Raw genomic sequence first — 21,426 nt, 5'->3', positions numbered from 1 at the left:
GTCCGCAGTGCTCTCTGGAAGTAGGTGAACTACAACTCCCAAACTCAAGGTCAATGCCCACCAAACCCTTCCAGTATTTTCTGTTGGTCATGGGAGTTCTGTGTGCCAAGTTTGGTCCAATTCCATCGCTGGTGGGGTTCAGAATGTTCTTTGATTGTAGGTGAACTATAAATCCCAAGAGAAAGGAATTCAATTGGAATCAAAGTGGACTGGAGTAAAACATAGCCTTGTTTCCCAAGCCACTGAAGCCCAGCCTCTCTCTCTCTCCCTCTCTCTCTGGGCCTCTTCCTTCCTTCCTTCCCTTTCCCTGCCGGCCCCTCCCATGACCAAACTGGCTTTAATCCGGATTGGGGGCGTGTCCACACGCGCAGGCTCCCCCATGAGCTCATTGTCCTCCCTCCCTCCCTTTCGGGGGAGGAGTCCATCCGGGTTTGATAAATAACCCGACTCCTGCTCTGTTGCCCCAATTGAAACCAGCCCAGGGAAAAAGCAAAGGGGGCTGCCTTGGAACCCACCACTCGCCCCCCCTTGCCCAGGACAGCTGTTGCGCGACGAAAGCGGGATGAGTTCCATTCTGGACGTCAACACCCTCTACGAGGTCAGTGCTTTCCCTTCTTGCAACCCCCAAGGCCCATCCTCCCCTTTACTCCTCCTTGGAGTCTCAAGGAAAGGTTTGTTTTCCTCCAAAAATAGCTTTCCATCCTCTTTTTTGGACTACAAATCCCATCATCTCCCATTCCCCCCGGATTCTGGGTCTTAAAGTCCGCCCAAGGCCCATCCTCCCCTTTACTTCTCCTTGGAGTCTCAAGGAAAGGTTTGTTTTCCTCCAAAAATAGCTTTCCACTCTCTTTTTTGGACTACAAATCCCATCATCTCCCATTTCCCCCGGATTATAGGTCTTAAAGTCCACCCAAGGCCCATCCTCCCCTTTATTCCTCCTTGGAGTCTCAAGGAAAGGCTTGTTTTCCTCCAAAAATAGCTTTCCATCCTCTTTTTTGGACTACAAATCCCATCATCTCCCATTCCCCCCCGGATTCTGGGTCTTAAAGTCCGCCCAAGGCCCATCCTCCTCTTTATTCCTCCTTGGAGTCTTAAGGAAAGGTTTGTTTTCCTCCAAAAATAGCTTTCTATCCTCTTTTTTGGACTACAAATCCCATCATCTCCCATTCCCCCCGGATTCTGGGTCTTAAAGTCCGAATCATTTTTTTTCATATATTTTCCCCTACCAAGTTTACCATTCTCAGAATAATCTTTCTATTCGACTACAGATCCCATCATTCCAGTTTCTTGCCATGGGTTATGGGACTTGGAGTCCAAGGAAGGGTTTCTGTACTCCAAGAAAGGGATTATTTCCTCTCCCCCCCCCAAATCTTTCCATCCACAGAATTTCATATATTTTTCCCTACCAAGTTTGCCATTCTCAGAATAATCTCTCTATTCGACTACAGATCCCATCATTACAGTTTCTTGCCATGGATTATGGGACTTGGAGTCCAAGGAAGGGTTTCTGTACTCCAAGAAAGGGATTATTTCACCCCCCCCCCCAAAAAAAAGCTTTCCGTCCACAGAATCCCAACTCTTTCTTGGACTACAAATCCCATCATAACAATTTCCTGCCATGGATTATGGGACTTGGAGTCCAAGGAAGGGTTTCAAGGATTATTCCCCCCCCCAAAAAAAGGAGTCCAAGAAAGGGATTCCCACCCCCAAAAAAGCTTTCCAGCCTAAGAATCCCGTCTGTTTCTCAGACTACAAATCCCATCACTCCCATTTCTTGCCATGGCTTATGGGACTTGGGAGTCCAAGGAAGGGTTTCCATAGTCCAAGGAATGGATTATTTCCCTCCCAAAAGCTTTCCATAATCAGAATCCCATCTCTTTCTTGGACTACAAATCCCAGCATCTCAATTTCCTGCCATGGATTATGGGACTTGGAGTCCAGGGAAGGGTTTCCGTAGTCCAAGGAAAGGATTATTTCCCCCCCAAAAAAGGAGTCCAAGAAAGGGATTCACACCCACCCCCCAAAAAACTTTCCAGTCTAAGAATCCCGTCTGTTTCTCAGACTACAAATCCCATCACGCCCATTTCCTGCTATGGGTTATAGGACTTGGAGTGCAGGGAAGAGTTTCCGTAGTCCAAGGAAAGGATTATTTCCTTCCCAAAAAAGCTTTCTATCCTCAGAATCCCATCTCTTTCTCGGACTACAAATCCCAGCATCTCAATTTCCTGCCATGTATTATGGGACTTGGAATCCAAGGAATGGTTTCCGTAGTCCAAGGAAATGATTATTTCCCTCCCAAAAAAGCTTTCCATCCTCAGAATCCCATCTCTTTCTTGGACTACAAATCCCTCCATCCCCATTTCCTGTCTGGATAATGGGTCTTGGAGTCCAAGAAAGGGTTTCCTTTCCCCTCCCGAAAAAAAATCATTTTTCTTGCTTCCAGATCTGAGCTTTTTCCTTTTATTTATCATAGATTCCTTCCCATTTAATTACAGTTCCCAGAATCCTGTGTAGCCCAGGATTCTGGGGTTTGTAGTCCAAGGAAAAGGTCCCCCGAAGGTTTTGATGGCGAATACGTGTGAATCTTTGCTGTATTTCTAATTGTTTATGAAGATAGTTGAAACTACAACTCCCAAGAGACAAAGGAGATTGTAGTCCAAGGAAGGGTTTTTTAGAGTGGGAGGGAGGGAAATACTCCTTTGGAAAACTACAGATCCCAGATTCCCAAGAGAGAGGTGGATTCTGGGGTTTGTCACCCCAAGAAAAGTTTGGTTTTTTTCCTCCCAACTTTCTTTCACTTCCAGGCCCATCTTTCCATTTGTTTCTATTCAGTTGCAGTACTTTGAAAACTAGAACTCCCAGAAGCCATTTGAGGTTGGGTTTCTTTAGTCTTGGTTGTTCAAGGAAGGAGCTTAGCTTTCTGTATATCAACACTGCCGGGGATTCTGGGAACTTTGGCTGTGATCTGTAAAGTCAAATACGATTCCTTTAGACTCGGCGATTATGGGAACTGTAGTTTCCCAAAGGAACCTGGTTGATTGCCCTGGTTCATTTTAGCAGCTTTTGGGGCCTGGGGTCCGTCTACATTTATGGAATGAATGCCGTTTGACGCCACTTTAAACTGCCCTAGCTCAATGGATCTTGGGAGTTGTAGTTTCACTAAGGGCATGCCTATAGCGTAAATGCAGTTTGTCAGAACTACAACTCTCAGGAATCCCATACCGTTAAAGTGCTGTCAAACTGCATTCCGCTCCCCCAGTAGAACTACAACTCCCAGGATCCTTTTTCATGTAGTTCGGTGGTCCTCAATCTGATATTATTATTATTATTATTATTATTATTATTATTATTATTGGTGTGCCTTTAGTAGAACTACAACTCTCAGGGTCCCTTTACATTTAGTTCAGTGGTCCTCAAACTGCTGTTGTTGTTGTTGTTGTTGTTGTTATTCTATTTATGATTCTATATATTATTAAGTTTATTATATTATTATATTCATTATTTTTATTAAACTTATTTATCATGTTTGTTATTATATTTATTATGATTATTATATTATTAAATTATTACATTTATTATTATATTTATTGTTATATTTATTATATATATATATATATATATATATATATATATATATATATATTGTTATTATAATTACTGGTGGGCCCTTATTAGAACTACAACTCCTAGGAGTTGTACTGCAGTTATTATTAAAATTACTATTATTACTATTATTCTATTTGTTATTTTTCTATAAGCTTTTTATTAAGCTTTTTATATTTATTATATTCATTATTTTTAATATTATGCTTATTTTTATATTTATTATATTTGTAATATTTATTATTCTTACATTTATTATTATAATATTTATAATATGTTTATTATATTTGTTCATGTATTTATATTTATTATATTCATTATTTTAATTTATGCTTATTTATATATTATATTTTATTGCATTTATTATTATAATATTTATAATATTATTATGTTATGTTTGTTATTGAATTTACTATATTAATATTATGCTTATTTGTATATTTCCCATTATATTTCTTATTGTATTTCTTATTATTATTATAATATATATATAATATTATGTTATGATTGTTATTGTATTTACTTTATTATTATTATTATGGTTATTTTATATTTCCCATTATATTTCTTAGTGCATTTCTTATTATATTTATAATATTATTATGTTTATTATGTTTGTTATTGAATTTACTATATTATTATTATTATTATTATTATTATTATATTTCCCATTATATTTCTTATTGCATTTATTATATTTATAATATTATTAAGCTATTGTATTTACTATATTATTATTATTATTATATTTCTTATTGCATTTATTATTATTATAATATTTATAATATTATGTTTATTATGTTTGTTATTGAATTTACTATATTATTATTATTATTATTATTATATTTCCCATTATATTTCTTATTGCATTTATTATATTTATAATATTATGTTTATTATGTTTGTTATTGAATTTACTATATTATTATTATTATTATTATATTTCCCATTATATTTCTTATTGCATTTATTATATTTATAATATTATGTTTATTATGTTTGTTATTGAATTTACTATATTATTATTATTATTATTATTATTATTATTATTATATTTCCCATTATATTTCTTATTGCATTTATTATATTTATAATATTATTAAGCTATTGTATTTACTATATTATTATTATTATTATATTATTGCATTTATTATTATTATTATATTTATAATATTATGTTTATTATGTTTGTTATTGAATTTACTATATTATTATTATTATTATTATATTTCCCATTATATTTCTTATTGCATTTATTATATTTATAATATTATTAAGCTATTGTATTTACTATATTATTATTATTATTATATTTCTTATTGCATTTATTATTATTATTATTATATTTATAATATTATGTTCATTATGTTTGTTATTGAATTTACTATATTATTATTATTATTATTATTATTATTATTATTATTATTATTATTATTATCATTTATACCCCACTTTTTCCCCAAGTGAATAGTTAAACTACAACTCCCAGGATTCCATCCTATTGCGACACTGCAATTCAAAGTGGTACAGAACTGCATTAATTCCGCAGTGTAGATGCCAATCTTTTCTGTGTACAAAAAAGCCTGAATACACATTGGGGAGGCAATTTCCAGGAAAATGAAACCGGACCGGTTTCTGGAAAGCCGGCGGTTGGTTCAGAAATGCAAATCTGCGTGTTCTTTGTACATACATACAGAGAGAGAGATAGAGCGATATAGAGGAACATATTTGCAAAGGCGGTGGTTTTCCGGGCTCGGTCCCCCCAAAAAGCCGGTCTCTTCCTGTTTACTCCAACCCGACTTCCTGGAGCGAACCGCATTTCGTATTTTTTCCTCCTCGAGAATGTTTTCTGCTCGAAAAACAAGCCGGCCCTTGTTCGTTCGTTTTTTTCCCTCTTTCCTCCCTTCGTTGCATCAGTTTTTTAGCTTTTCTTGCATTACATTTTCTTACATTTCTCACATTACCCATTATCCACTGAAAACATGTTCAGCCTCATAATAATGGACGTGTTTTCCCGCAAAGCAACACTCCAAATCCCATCATCCGTCTTAAAAATCCCCACATTTTCAGCAGGGAATGGGTTAGCACTCTAAATCCCATCATCCCTATATAAGGTTGAACATGTTTTCGGTGGATAATGGGTAATGTGATCCCGTAACAAACAACACTCTAAATGCCATATGTTTTGGGTAGAGAACAGGTAACACTCCAAATCCCATCATTCGTCTTAAAAATCCCCACATTTTCAGCAGGGAATGGGTTAGCACTCTAAATCCCATCATCCCCAATACCATCTTTACAAAAAACCCTATATAAGGTGGAACATGTTTTAGTGGATAATGGGTAATGTGATCCCATAACACAACACTCTAAATGCCATATGTTTTGGGTAGAGAACAGGTAACACTCCAAATCCCATCATCCGTCTTAAAAATCCCCACATTTTCAGCAGGGAATGGGTTAACACTCTAAATCCCATCATCCCCAATACCGTCTTTACAAAAAAAAACCCTATATAAGGTGGAACATGTTTTCAGTGGATAATGGGTAATGTGATCCCGTAACAAACAACACTCTAAATGCCATCATCCCTTAAAAAGTTTCATATGTTTTGGGCAGAGAACAGGTAACACTCCAAATCCCATCATCCCTAATACCGTCTTTACAAAAAACCCTATATAAGGTGGAACATGTTTTCGGTGGATAATGGGTAATGTGATCCCGTAACAAACAACACTCTAAATGCCGTCGTCCCTTTATATGTTTTGGGCAGAGAACAGGTAACACTCCAAATCCCATCATCCCCTTTACCGTCTTTACAAAAAACCCTATATAAGGTGGAACATGTTTTCAGTGGATAATGGGTAATGTGATCCCGTAACAAACAACACTCTAAATGCCATTGTCCCTTTATATGTTTTGGGCAGAGAACAGGTAACACTCCAAATCCCACCGTCTCTAAAGAAACCTTAGCAAGCTCATTGGAGAATGGTTAAGACTCCAAATCCCATCGTCCCTTCAAAGGGAACGTTTTTACAGTGGAGACCGGACAAGACTGGTTAAGACTCCAAATCCCATCATCCCTTTAAAGGGAACATGTTTTCAGTGGAGGACAGACAAGGCTAGATCTCATCATCCCCATTAAAATACTCCAAATCCCATCATCCATTTAAAGGCAGCATGTTTTCAGTGGAGAATGGACAAGACTAAATCCCATCATCCCCATTAAAACACTCCAAATCCCATCATCCATTTAAAGGGAACATGTTTTCAACTGAGAACAGACAAGACTCTAAATTCTATCATCCCCATTAAAATACTCCAAATCCCATCCATTTAAAAGGAGCATGTTTTCAGTGGAGAATAGACAAGACTAAATCCTGTCATCCCCATTAAAACACTCCAAATCCCATCATCCCCTTAAAAGAAAACCCTATGAAGTTGATCTGTTGAGTGGAGAACAGAAAGACTATAAATCCCATCATCCCCTTAAAAAACCCCTAGGAAGTTGATCTTGTTTTGAGTGGAGAACAGATAAGACTCTAAATCCCATCATCCCTTTACAAACCCTAGAAAATTGTATTTGTTTTGAGTGGAAAACAGATAAGACTCCAAATCCCATCATCTCTCTAAAACACATAGGAAGGTGAACTTGTTTTCAGCAGACAACAGAAAGACTCTAAATCCCATCATCCCCTTAAAAACCCTAGAAAGTTGATTTTGTTTTGAGTTGAGAATAAACAGACTCTAAATCCCATCATCCCTGTTTTAAAAACCCTAGGAAATTGAATTTGTTTTGAGTGGAGAACGGAGAAGACACTAAATACCATCATCCTTAGGAACCCTAGGAAGTTGGACAAGCAGAACGCTGCCTGCCTGTCATCCCTTATGACAGCCCAGTTCATATGGAATATTGTTTTAGCGCGATGTGACAGACAGACAGGTTTTTCCTGTCGCCGCGTCACAAACCGGTTGCTTCTCCCAACTTGCATCCGTTTTGAAAGGGATTTAATAATAATAATAATAATGTATTGTCGAAGGCTTTCATGGCCGGAATCACTGGGTTGTTGTAGGTTTTTTTGGGCTATATGGCCATGTTCTAGCGGCATTTTCTCCTGACGTTTCGCCTGCATCTATGGCAAGTATCCTCCGAGGTTGTGAGGTCTGTTGGAACTAGGAAAAATGGGTTTATATATCTGTGGAATGACCAGGGTGGGACAAAGGACTCTTGTCTGCTGGAGCTAGGTGTGAATGTTTCAACTGACCACCTTGATTAGCATTTGATGGCCTGGCAGTGCCTGGGGCAGTCTTTTGTTGAGAGGTGATTAGATTAACATGAAAGGCACTGCAGACTACTTCAACCAGAGAAGTCAGCCACCTGGTGAACTAACCTGGACACAGCGTATTATCTGAGAACACAGAAATGCTGGACCACTCTCACAACCACCATGTCAGACTACACAGCGAAACCATTGAAATCCACAAGCATGTGGACAATTTCAACAGAAAGGAGGAAACCATGAAAACGAACAAAATCTGGCTACCAGTATTTAAAAAAAACTCTAAAATTAGAACAGCACAACAACAGAGAGGAAACAAACAAGGACATCTAATCACCTCTCAACAAAAGATTGCTCCAGGCACTGCCAGGCCATCAAGGTGGTCAGTTGAAACATTCACACCTAGCTCCAGCAGACAAGAGTCCTTTGTCCCACCCTGGTCATTCCACAGATGTATAAACCCTTTTTCCTAGTTCCAACAGACCTCACTACCTCTGAGGATGCTTGCCATAGATGCAGGCGAAACGTCAGGAGAGAATGCTTCTAGAGGACCTCACTACCTCTGAGGATGCTTGCCATAGATGCAGGTGAAACATCAGGAGAGAATGCTTCTAGAGGACCTCACTACCTCTGAGGATGCTTGGCATAGGTGCAGGTGAAACATCAGGAGAGAATGCTTCTAGAGGACCTCACTACCTCTGAGGATGCTTGGCATAGGTGCAGGTGAAACGTCAGGAGATAATGCCTCTAGACGGAAAAAAACCAAAACTCTAAAATTAGAACAGCAAAACAACAGAGAGGAAACAAACAAGGACATCTAATCACCTCTCAACAAAAGATTGTCCCAGGCACTGTCAGGCCATTATATGCTAATCAAGGTGGTCAGTTGAAACATTCCCACCTAGCTCCAGCAGACAAGAGTCCTTTGCCCCACCGTGATCATTCCACAGATATATAAACCCTTTTTCCTAGTTCCAACAGACCTCACTACCTCTGGGGATGCTTGCCATAGATGCAGGCGAAACGTCAGGAGAGAATGCTTCTAGAGGACCTCACTACCTCTGAGGATGCTTAGCATAGATGCAGGTGAAACATCAGGAGAGAATGCTTCTAGAGGACCTCACTACCTCTGAGGATGCTTGGCATAGATGCAGGTGAAACGTCAGGAGAGAATGCTTCTAGAGGACCTCACTCCCTCTGAGGATGCTTGCCATAGATGCAGGCGAAACGTCAGGAGAGAATGCCTCTAGACGGGAAAAAACCAAAACTCTAAAATTAGAACAGGAAAACAACAGAGAGGAAACAAACAAGGACATCTAATCACCTCTCAACAAAAGATTGCCCCAGGCACTGCCAGGCCATCAAGGTGGTCAGTTGAAACATTCACACCTAGCTCCAGCAGACAAGAGTCCTTTGCCCCACCCTGGACATCATTCCACAGATATATAAACTCTTTTTCCTAGTTCCAACAGACCTCACTACCTCTGAGGATGCTTGCCATAGATGCAGGCGAAATGTCAGGAGAGAATGCTTCTAGAGGACCTCACTACCTCTGAGGATGCTTAGCATAGATGCAGGTGAAACATCAGGAGAGAATGCTTCTAGAGGACCTCACTACCTCTGAGGATGCTTGGCATAGATGCAGGTGAAACGTCAGGAGAGAATGCTTCTAGAGGACCTCACTACCTCTGAGGATGCTTGCCATAGGCGCAGGTGAAACGTCAGGAGAGAATGCTTCTAGAGGACCTCACTACCACTGAGGATGCTTTCCATAGATGTAGGCGAAACGTCAGGAGAGAATGCTTCTAGGGGACCTCACTACCTCTGAGGATGCTTGGCATAGATGTAGGCGAAATGTCAGGAGAAAATGCCTCTAGACGGAAAAAAACCTACAACAACCCAATAATAATAATAATAATAATAATTAATAATAATAATACATTATTATTATTATTATTATTATTATTATTATTATTATTATTATATTTATTCCCCACTTTTCTCCCAGGACTGGGACCCAAAGTATCTCCCATATATGTGTGTGTGTGTGTGTGTGTGTGTGTGTGTGTGTATGTGTATGTATGTGTGTATATATATATATATATATATATATATATATATATATATATATATACATATATACACACACACACACACACACACACACACACACACACATATATATGTATGTATGTATGTACATGCACAACATACCCCAGTGATGCAATGGGGCGCCTGTATGCGCCACCTCCGCCCTGCCTTGCTGGCTCTGCGGTGTGGGTTTTGCAGCCCCACCAGGATGAACGCCTTCAAAAATAACACCGGCAAGGCGATGATATTAAAAGACCTGACCTCATCCCTTTTCTCTCCCTGCGGTTGTTTGGTTTAGAGAAGCCTGGCTTTGGGTTTAACCCCTTTCGGCTGCGACATTTCGGAGCTCAGAAGGACATCAAAGGGGGTGCACATGGGGAGGGTACATAAGCCAGGCAGAATAATAATAATAATAATAATAATAATAATAATAATAATAATAATAATAACAACAACAATAATAATAACGGAGAGTTATTTGTATTGGTGGAATAATAATAATAATAATAACAGCAACAACAACAACTGAGAGTTATTCATATTGGAATAATAATAATAATAATAATAATAATAATAATAATAACAACTGAGAGTTATTCATATTGGAATAATAATAATAATAATAATAATAATAATAATAATAACAACTGAGAGTTATTCGTATTGGTATAATAATAATAATATAATTACTGAGAGTTATTCGTATTGGAACAATAATAGTAATTATTATTATTATTATTATTACTGAGAGTTATTCATATTGGTATAAATAATAATAATAATTACTGAGAGTTATTTGTATTGATATAATAATAATAATAAGGACAGTTATTCGTATTGGTATAATAATAATAATAATAATAATAATGACAGAGTTTGGTATAATAATAATAATAATAATTATTATTATTACTGAGAGTAATTCGTATTGGTATAATAATAATAATTACTTAGTGTTATTTGTATTGGTATAATAATAATAATAATAATAATAATAATAATGACTGTGTTATTTGTATTGGTATAATAATAATAATAAGAAGAAGAATAAGAATAACGGGGAGTTATTCATATTGGTATAATAATAATAATAATGACTGAGTGTTATTCGTATTGATATAATAATAATAATTGAGAGCTATTCTTATTGGTATAATAATAATAATTATTATTATTATTATTACTGAGAGTTATTCATATTGGTATAATAATAATAATAATAATGACAGAGTTATTTGTATTGGTATAATAATAATAATAATAATAACTGAGAGTTATTCGTATTGGAATAATAATAATGACTGAGAGTTATTCGTATTGGTATAATAATAATAATAATAATAATGACAGAGTTATTCATTTTGGTATAATAATATTAATAATAATAATAATGACAGAGTTATTTGTATTGGTATAATAATAATAATAATAATAATAATAATAATAATGACTGAGAGTTATTCATTTTGGTATAATAATAATAATAATAATAATAATGACTGAGAGTTATTTGTCTTGGTATAATAATAATAATAACTGAGAGTTATTCGTATTGGTATTATTATTATTATTATTATTGAGAGTTATTAACATTGGTATTATTGTTGTTATTATTATTATTATAAACATAACAAGACACAGTAAGGTCACTCTGCTGGCTGTTGTATTGGATCACACGTCGGACACTTCCCAAGTGTCTAGGACTGTGTGATGTATCGGCAAATAATGTGTGTAGATCCCAGTAGTGTAGCCTTTTGCAGCGGGCAGGTGGTAATTTTGTCAGCACCAATTGTGTTTAAGTGCAGGCCAAGGTCTTTAGGCACTGCACCCAGTGTGCCGATCACCACTGGGACCCCCTTGATTGTCTTGTGCCAAAGTCTTTGCAGTTCAATCTTGTATCGTTTCAGTTGTTTCTCTTCAATCCTGCTGTAGCCTGGGATTGCAACATCAATGATCCATATATTATTATTATTATTATTATTATTATTATTATTATTATTGACCCACGGTTGCTTGAGAGCTCCTATTAGAAATAGGTCTAACCCATATTCGACTCCATACTATAAAAAAGTAAAGGTTCCCCCATTACATTATTATTATTATTATTATTATTATTATTATTATTGTAGACTCTCAGTTGAACCACGGTTGCTTGAGAGCTCATATTGGAAACAGAAGCTGGGGCTAACAGCGGGAGCTCACCCTGCTCCCTGGATTCAATCTGCCAAACTTTCAGTCAGCAAGCTCAGCGGCTCAGCGGTTTAACCTGCTTCGCCACCAGGGGGTCTATACAATACCTGTTGTTGTTGTTGTTGTTGTTATTGACTCTCAATTTAACTAACATCCATGGAGAAATTGCTAGATGTAGTTTCTGATTACTCGAGAGTTGCTATTACGAATTGGCCGGTGAATTGAGAGTCTGCATTATTATTATTATTCAACTTTAATGTCTTGGTTGGGTTGTTGTAGGTTTTTTTCCGGGCTATATGGCCATATCCTAGAGGCATTCTCTCCTGACATTTCGCCTGCATCTATGGCAAGCATCCTCAGAGGTAGTGAGGTCTGTTGGAAACTAGGAAAAAGGGTTTATATATCTGTGGAATGACCAGGGTGGGACAAAGAACCCTTGTCTGTTGGAGCTAGGTGTGAATGTTTCAACTGACCACCTTGATTAGCATATAATGGCCTGGCAGTGCTGGGGCAATCTTTTGTTGAGAGGTGATTAGATGAACATGAAAGGCACTGCAGACTACTTCAACCAGAGAAGTCACGGGCTATATGGTCATGTTCTAGAGGCATTCTCTCCTGACGTTTCGCCTGCATCTATGGCAAGCATCCTCAGAAGTAGTGAGATCTTGGTTGAGACCCAAGGTTTCCTGCGGCACCTTGCTTTTGCCGAAACTGACTGGGAAGTTCGTCAATTTCTCTCTATTCCCTTCTTGTTTGATTAATGGAGTGCTGTAGTCCAAGGAAAAGAGTTCTGTACACACTGCTTAGGGGATGCTGGGAGTTGTAGGCCAGAAATAAGACTTTTCCTGAGCTTTCTGGTTAGACAATGCTGGAGAAAAAATGGGAGATGCTGGGAGTTGTAGTCCAAACAAAAGGCCTGGTTGCAACGATGCAAAAGTGCTTTGTATGCTGAAATGGACTCATATTGTAGGACCTATGTGTGTTCTTCTCTAGGTCTTCTCGGGTTGGGCTGAAGGACCTATAGATTGGGTTGTTGTAGGTTTTTCAAGCTGGAGGACCCATGTATGTTCTTCTCTAGGTCTTCTCGGGTTGGGCTGAAGGACCTATAGATTGGGTTGTTGTAGGTTTTTCAAGCTGGAGGACCCATGTGTGTTCTTCTCTAGGTCTTCTCGGGTTGGGCTGAAGGACCTATAGATTGGGTTGTTGTAGGTTTTTCAAGCTGGAGGACCCATGTGTGTTCTTCTCTAGGTCTTCTCGGGTTGGGCTGAAGGACCTATAGATCGGGTTGTTGTAGGTTTTTCAAGCTGGAGGACCCATGTGTGTTCTTCTCTAGGTCTTCTTGGGTTGGGCTGATGGACCTATAGATCGGGTTGTTGTAGGTTTTTCAAGCTGGAGTACCCATGTGTGTTCTTAGGTCTTCTCGGGTTGGGCTGAAGGACCTATAGATCGGGTTGTTGTAGGTTTTTCAAGCTGGAGGACCCATGTGTGTTCTTCTCTAGGTCTTCTCGGGTTGGGCTGAAGGACCTATAGATTGGGTTGTTGTAGGTTTTTCAAGCTGGAGGACCCATGTGTGTTCTTCTCTAGGTCTTCTCGGGTTGGGCTGAAGGACCTATAGATTGGGTTGTTGTAGGTTTTTCAAGCTGGAGGACCCATGTGTGTTCTTCTCTAGGTCTTCTCGGGTTGGGCTGAAGGACCTATAGATTGGGTTGTTGTAGGTTTTTCAAGCTGGAGGACCCATGTGTGTTCTTCTCTAGGTCTTCTCGGGTTGGGCTGAAGGACCTATAGATTGGGTTGTTGTAGGTTTTTTGGGCTATATGGCCATGTTCTAGAAGCATTCTCTCCTGACGTTTCGCCTGCATCTATGGCAGGACCTCACAACCTCTGAGGATGCTTGCCATAGATGCAGGCAAAACGCCAGGAGAGAATGCTTCGAGAACATGGCCATATAACCTGAGAAACCTACAACAACCCAGTGATTCTGGCCATGAAAGACTTCGATGACCGATAGATTTCCAAAGAACACGTATAGAATCATAGAATTAAAGAGTTGGAAGAGACCTCCTGGGCCATCCAGTCCAACCCCATTCTGCCAAGAAGCAGGAATATTGCATTCAAATCACCCCTGACAGATGGCCATCCAGCCTCTGTTTAAAAGCTTCCAAAGAAGGAGCCTCCACTGCACTCCGGGGCAGAGAGTTCCACTGCTGAACGGCTCTCACAGTCAGGAAGTTCTTCCTCATGTTCAGATGGAATCTCCTCTCTTGTAGTTTGAAGCCAGGTAGAACTTGTGGCACATTCAATGTCCTAATATGTGGAAGGTTGGCTGTCCTCTGTTTTGGAAACCTAAAAGCTTCCAAAGAAGGAGCCTCCACCACACTCCGGGGCAGAGAGTTCCACTGCTGAATGGCTCTCATAGTCAGGAAGTTCTTCCTCATGTTCAGATGGAATCTCCTCTCTTGTAGTTTGAAGCCAGGTAGAACTTGTGGCACATTCAGTGTCCTAATATGTGGAAGGTTGGCTGTCCTCTGTTTTGGAAACCTAAAAGCTTCCAAAGAAGGAGCCTCCACCACACTCTGGGGCAGAGAGTTCCACTGCTGAACGGCTCTCACAGTCAGGAAGTTCTTCCTCATGTTCAGATGGAATCTCCTCTCTTGTAGTTTGAAGCCAGGTAGAACTTGTGGCACATTCAATGTCCTAATATGTGGAAGGTTGGCTGTCCTCTGTTTTGGAAACCCAGGGCCTTTGTCTTTCGTGGCTAATACCTCTCCATTTCCTCCTCCTCCTCTGCAGAACCTGCTCAACCTGTCGCTGAGGGAAGAGCTGGACTTCTCGGGTCCCCAACTCTCCCGGCGCCACTCTGCGTGCTCCTCGGACGTGGCCACCTCTTATGACAGCAGCAGCAGCAGTGGGGACCCTTCTCTGGTTTGGCCCTTGCGAAGCCACTGGACCCCTAGCGTGGAGCAGCTCCGCCCTCTGGGAGACCCCCTCCGGCGCCCGCCGTTGCGCCCCGACCGCTCGGTCAGCCTCATCGAGGGCAAGGCCGTCGCCCCTCCGCCTCCGCCGGGCTTCCCTCCCCTCCGCTTGCCCTCCTTGACCTTCCCAACACCGCTCTCCTCCTCGTCCCGCTACAAGACGGAGCTGTGCCGCACCTTCAGCGAGACGGGCAAGTGCAAGTACGGCGCCAAGTGCCAGTTCGCTCACGGGTCCGCCGAGCTGCGCTCCGTCAGCCGCCACCCCAAGTACAAGACGGAGCTGTGCCACAAGTTCTACCTCCACGGCGCGTGCCCTTACGGTGCCCGCTGCCACTTCATCCACTCTCCGGAGGAGGCCCAAATCCACTCAGCATCCTCCTCGCCACAGCTCCTGCGCCAAAGCGTCAGCTACTCCGGAGTGCCGGCCAACCGCCGGTCACCCCCATTGCCCGGCATTCCCGATCCGTCCAACTTCACCAGAGCGCCTTCAGTTTCGCCTCCGCCGGCCTCCTCCGGCGACCTCCTCTCCCCGACCTTCAGCCACCTGAACTCAGACCCTCTGTCCTTACTTTCCGGGACGACGTCCGGAGGTTGCTGCTCCTGCCGCTGCGGGAAGACCAACCCGAACACCGCCTCGTTCGCGAACCATCGAGACTACTTCTCCGCCGCTCCCGGGACCCTCACCACTGCGCCGTCCTCCCTCTTGCCAAGGACCCCGTCCTCCAACTCGCTCTCCGACCCCGAGTCCTACAGCAGCTCCAGCAGTCTCAGCGGCTCCGACTCGCCCGTGTTCGATATACAAGCCCCCGGCGGGCCCACGGCAAGCGGCGCCAACCGCTTGCCCATCTTCAACCGGATCTCCGTCTCCGAGTGAGCCAGATTCGAGTGGGGTTCTGTCCCCATTGAGTTTTAGCTGTCCTGTTTGTCTATAGCGGGCGATCCTATAATAAACCATCCTTCCCGGTTGAGGCCCAGGTGGCCTCTTCCAGTTAGCTTGGTATTTAATGTCTCTATAGGATGAACCATCCTTCCCGGTCGATGCCCAGGCGGCATCTTCGGAGCAGGTCTTTTTCACACCGATTCCCAGCAATGCACTTTGTGGCAGACCCGAAATCGCACGTTCCTGCCTTACGAGTCTCTCGAGTGCCTTTCAGAAAAACCCAATTGCTTGTGTTTCTCCGAGATTCAGTGCCTTAAGCAGGACCTTGTTTCCCAAGAGAGGAAAAATGTTTTATGGCTCTGGTTTGCAACGTAGTTGGCTTTAGAAGAACGATCCATATCTTGCTTTTCCTCCAACGTGTTGCCCAAACTTTTCTTCCCAGCGCAGTAGTGCAATGGTTAGGTCCCCAAAATATATGGGATGGTTGAGCATTTTGGCTGATTGTTGTCAAGTTGGTAGATATAGTTTGGCAACTTTTGGAGACTTTTGGAGACAGTGGTGCAATGGTTAGGTTCCCAAAACATACGACTTTCCTTTATCCTTCGGCACCAGCAAACTGAGATTGCTACTTTGCAATTTCCTATCTCCTTAGACACAGAAAAACTTGGAAAAGTTCTGACAGAGGAGCAGAAATTGGAGATAACGTGGAGACGGGATGGTTGAGCATTTTGGCTGTCTGTTGCCAATCAGCCATAAGTCCCATCTTCTCATTTGAAAACCAGATAATTTTACTACTGCACCTCTTATGCCAACCTAATCTAGGAAATTTGAGACCTCCATGAGCCTAACCTAGCATCCCTTGCCCTTGGATGATGGGAGATATAGTTTGGCAACTTTTGGAGACTTTTGGAGACAGTGGTGCAATGGTTAGGTTCCCAAAATATACGACTTTATTTTTATCCTTTGGCACCAGCAAACTGAGATTGCTACTTTGCAATTTCCTATCTCCTTAGACACAGAAAAACTTGGAAAAGTTCTGACAGAGGAGCAGAAATTGGAGATAACGAGGAGATGGGATGGTTGAGCATTTTGGCTGTCTGTTGCCAATCAGCCATAAGAGTCCCATCTTCTCATTTGAAAACCAGATAATTTTACTACTGCACCTCTTATGTCAACCTCATCTAGGAAATTTGAGACCTCCATGAGCCTAACCTAGCATCCCTTGCCCTTGGTTGATGGGAGATATAGTTTGGCAACTTTTGGAGACTTGCATCATTCCAGCCCTGGCCTAAGCCAGTGATTGATCTGCCCTGGGTTGTTGTAGGTTTTTTCGGGCGATATGGCTATGTTCTAGAGGCATTCTCTCCTGATGTTTCGCCTGCATCTATGGCAAGCATCCTCAGAGGTCGTGAGGATGCTTGCCATAGATGCAGGCGAAACGTCAGGAGAGAATGCCTCTAGAACATGGACATATCACTCAAAAAAAACTACAACAACCCAGTGATTCTGGCTGTGAAAGCCTTCAACAATACATTGATCTGCCCTGTTTCCTAACTATAAATGCCTATAAAATGAATTAACCTGGATATGAAAAATGGTGAGAGTGGAGCTGGTCTCCTTCCTCGCAGTGCCATATTCGTGGTGAAAACACACACAAATTGGACTCTTTGGGTGCATTGAATACAGTTTGGCACCACTTAAAAGTGCCAGGGCTCAATATTTTGGAATCCAAAGAGTTGGAGTTGCACTTTTTGGCCTTGCAAAACTACAACTCCTAGCATTGAGCCGTAGCAGTTTAAAATGGAACCAAACTGTGTTCATTCTATAGTGTAGACGCCCTCCTTCGCTGTGCTGAAAGAGGCCGGGAATGAAAAACATCGCCTCTCCGTTTGAATCCTTTTTTTGTGCCTAAGCGTTGCAAAATAGAACCCACGCCTCTTTGGGAAAACTAGGCAGCCTTATTTATTGGGTTGTTGTAGGTTTTTTCGGGCGATATGGCCATGGTCTAGAGGCATTCTCTCCTGACGTTTTACCTGCATCTATTGCAAGGATCCTCACTAGGGTGCAGGTGAAATGTCAGGAGAGAATGCCTCTAGAGCATGGCCATATAGCCTGAAAAAACATACAACAACCCAGTGATTCTGGCCACGAAAGCCTTCGACATGACAGCCTTATTTATTTTTTTACAGTGTATGTAGCATAATCTTTGTTTTTGTTTTTTTCCCTTTCCACGGAGGCAGAAAAACTTATGCAAAGTTTGGGAGGGAGGGAGGAATTGGCGACCAATTACCATTAAATGGCTGGTTTTTAAAAATCGTACTGTGAATAAATACCCTCCTCTTCCTTCCTCTTTTACCGAAGGGATTTGAGAATGTTGTGGTTGCCTTGACTTTTGTTTTAATTCAGTGCAAGTTTCCATAAGGGGGGAAAAAATAAAGATTTGGGAAGAGTTTGCAATATGTAAACAAAGCAAAATTTGGGCTTCAGTGAATAGTTTTGCACTGGTGGACATCACCGATCGATGCGGCCATAAGTCGCACGAAAAAGGAGAGAAAAGGAGGGTAAAGTCCATCTTTTATTTCCTTTCATAAATGTCAGTCAAAGTAATTTGCAGGATTCCTATGTGTATGTATTGTTTTTTCTGAAGGAAACAAACAAAAAGAGATAAACCCTCCATGTTTACTTTGTCGCCAGGCAAAGCGCGAAACCAAAACCTGAACTATTTATAAATCCTTATTTATTCAGATTTTATATGTATTTATCTTTTTCTAATATTCCAAGATAATATATAATATAATATAATATATATATAAATGAAGACATTGAGGTCTCTCTCTATATATTGTGTGCGTGAAGTATGGAAAACGACGACAACAGTGTTTATTAAAGAAATGATTGATTGTGTCGAGAAAACGTTTTGCTTTCTCTTTTTATCCTCTGTTCGAAAAATTAAAAAAGGACAAGTGCTTCTTGGTATTCCTTTTCTGATCGAGAACTGCGGATGAATAATGGCGCAGCTGATGATTATTATTGGAAATCAATAAATATGAAGCTTCGGAAACATATGACATGTTTGTGATCTTTTCATGTTAACTACAAGGTGTGAACCCTGGGCTGCAAGAGTCCTAATCCTGTGCTAACCATCTAAGGCTGAGAGAGTGTGACCTATCCAAAGCCAACACTCTGACCGCCTCCGAGGCTGAGAAAGTGTGACCTACCCAAAGCCAACACTCCCAACTAGACTGAGAGAGAGTGACCTATCCAAAGCCAATGTGCTGACCACCTCTGAGGCTGAGAGAGTGTGACCTGCCCAAAGCCAATGCTCCAACCACCTCTGAGGCTGAGAGTGTGACCTACCCAAAGCCAACACTCCCAACTAGGCTGAGAGAGAGTGACCTATCCAAAGCCAATGTGCTGACCACCTCTGAGGCTGAGAGAGTGTGACCTACCCAAAGCCAAAGCTCTGACCGCCTCTGAGGCTGAGAAAGTGTGACCTACCCAAAGCCAATGCTTTGATTGCCTCTGAGGCTGAGAGAGTGTGACCTACCCAAAGCCAACACTCCCAACTAGGCTGAGAGAGTGTGACCTATCCAAAGCCAATGCTCAGGCTGCCTCTGAGGCTGAGAGAGTGTGACCTGCCCAAAGCCAATGCTCCAGCTGCCTCTGAGGCTGAGAGAGTGTGACCTGCCCAAAGCCAGTATTCCAACTGCCTCTGAGGCTGAGAGAGCATGAATTGCCCAAATCCAACGTACCAGAATTTGTAGTTTTGCAAGGCCTCTAGCTACAAATGCCACACATTCCCATACAGATCCCAAACATTCCCATAGGTATGGAATGCTGTTGTAGTTTTGCAAGGCCTTATCAAACTACAAATCCCACACATTGCCATACAGATCCCAAACATTCCCATATGTATGGAGTCCTGGGAGATACAGTTTTGCAGGGTGTTTAGCCTGCTGTTTTGGCCTCACCAAACTACAGGTCCCAAACATTCTCATATGTGTGGAGTCCTGGGAGTTGTAGTTCTGAAAGGCCTTTTCCCTGCTGCTTTGGCCTCGCCAAACTACAAATCCCACACATTCCTATACAGATCCCAAACATTCCAGTATGTGTGGAGTCCTGGGAGTTATAGTTTTTAGCCTGCTGCTTTGGCCTTACCAAACAACAGATCCCAAACATTCCCATATGTGTAGAGTCCTGGGAGCTGTACTTTTGCAAGGCCTTTAGTTGGCTGCTTTAGTCTAATCAAACTACAAATCACACACATTCCAATACAGATCCCAAACATTCCCATATGTATGGAGTCCTGGGAGTTATAGTTTTGCAGGGTCTTTAGCCTGCTGCTAACTACAGGTCCCAAACATTCCCATATGTGTGGAGTCCTGGGAGTTGTAGTTCTGAAAGGCCTTTTCCCTGCCGCTTTGGCCTCGGCAAACTACAGGTCCCAAACATTCCCATATATGTGGAGTCCTGGGACTTGTAGTTTTGAAAGGCCTTTAGCCTGCTGCTTGAGCCTCATCAAACTACAGATCCCAAACATTCCCATATGAATGAAGCCCTGGAAGTTATAGTTATGCAGGGTCATTAGCCTGCTGCTTTGGCCTCACCAAACTACAGGTCCCAAACATTCCCATATGTGTAGAGTCCTGGGAGCTGTAGTTTTGCAAGGCCTTTAGTCGGCTACTTTAGTCTAATCAAACTACAAATCGCACACATTCCAATACAGATCCCAAACATTCCCATATGTGTGGAGTCCTGGCAGCTGTAGTTTTGCAAGGCCTTTAGTCGGCTACTTTAGTCTAATCAAACTACAAATCACACACATTCCAATACAGATCCCAAACATTCCCATATGTGTAGAGTCCTGGGAGCTGTAGTTTTGCAAGGCCTTTAGTCGGCTACTTTAGTCTAATCAAACTACAAATCACACACATTCCAATACAGATCCCAAACATTCCCATATGTGTAGAGTCCTGGGAGCTGTAGTTGTGCAAGGCCTTTAGTCGGCTACTTTAGTCTAATCAAACTACAAATCGCACACATTCCAATACAGATCCCAAACATTCCCATATGTGTGGAGTCCTGGCAGCTGTAGTTTTGAAAGGCCATTTCCCTGTTGCTTGAGCCTCACCAAACTACAGATCCCAAACATTCCCATAGCATTGAGCCAGGGCAGCTGCCTTTCTTCTACAGCCCAATTTTCCATGGAAGGGTAACCCGTGCAACTGATGCTTTGCACACTTGCCTCTCATGCTCACGAAGCATGCCGGGAGGCCTTGCACAAGGCTTCCCAGAGCGAAGTACGCATCCTGCTGTGGATTGTGGGACCTGCGTCACGGCTGACGTGGCTCAGGGGTGCGGTGCGGGCAAATTCCAGCGGTTGAAGGCACGCCTGCGAATGTCTCCCTGG

The 21,426-nt window shown here is 41.5% G+C and overlaps 1 protein-coding gene across 1 annotated transcript; it reads left to right on the top strand.

Annotated features, from left to right (window-relative positions):
* The first annotated feature begins 440 nt into the window (after nt 1-440).
* Nucleotides 441-19,081, top strand: LOC132781139 (mRNA decay activator protein ZFP36-like). Its single transcript, XM_060785125.2, has 2 exons — nt 441-598; nt 14,955-19,081. The coding sequence occupies exons 1-2, from the start codon at nt 563-565 to the stop codon at nt 16,008-16,010; spliced, it is 1,092 nt and encodes a 363-aa protein (XP_060641108.2). The 5' UTR covers nt 441-562; the 3' UTR covers nt 16,011-19,081.
* Nucleotides 19,082-21,426: the final 2,345 nt, after the last annotated feature.

This window comes from Anolis sagrei, chromosome Y, assembly GCF_037176765.1.
Source record: "Anolis sagrei isolate rAnoSag1 chromosome Y, rAnoSag1.mat, whole genome shotgun sequence".
NCBI lineage: Eukaryota > Metazoa > Chordata > Lepidosauria > Squamata > Dactyloidae > Anolis > Anolis sagrei.
Note: the sequence above shows the minus strand (reverse complement) of the source record. Positions and strands in the feature narration are given on the sequence as shown.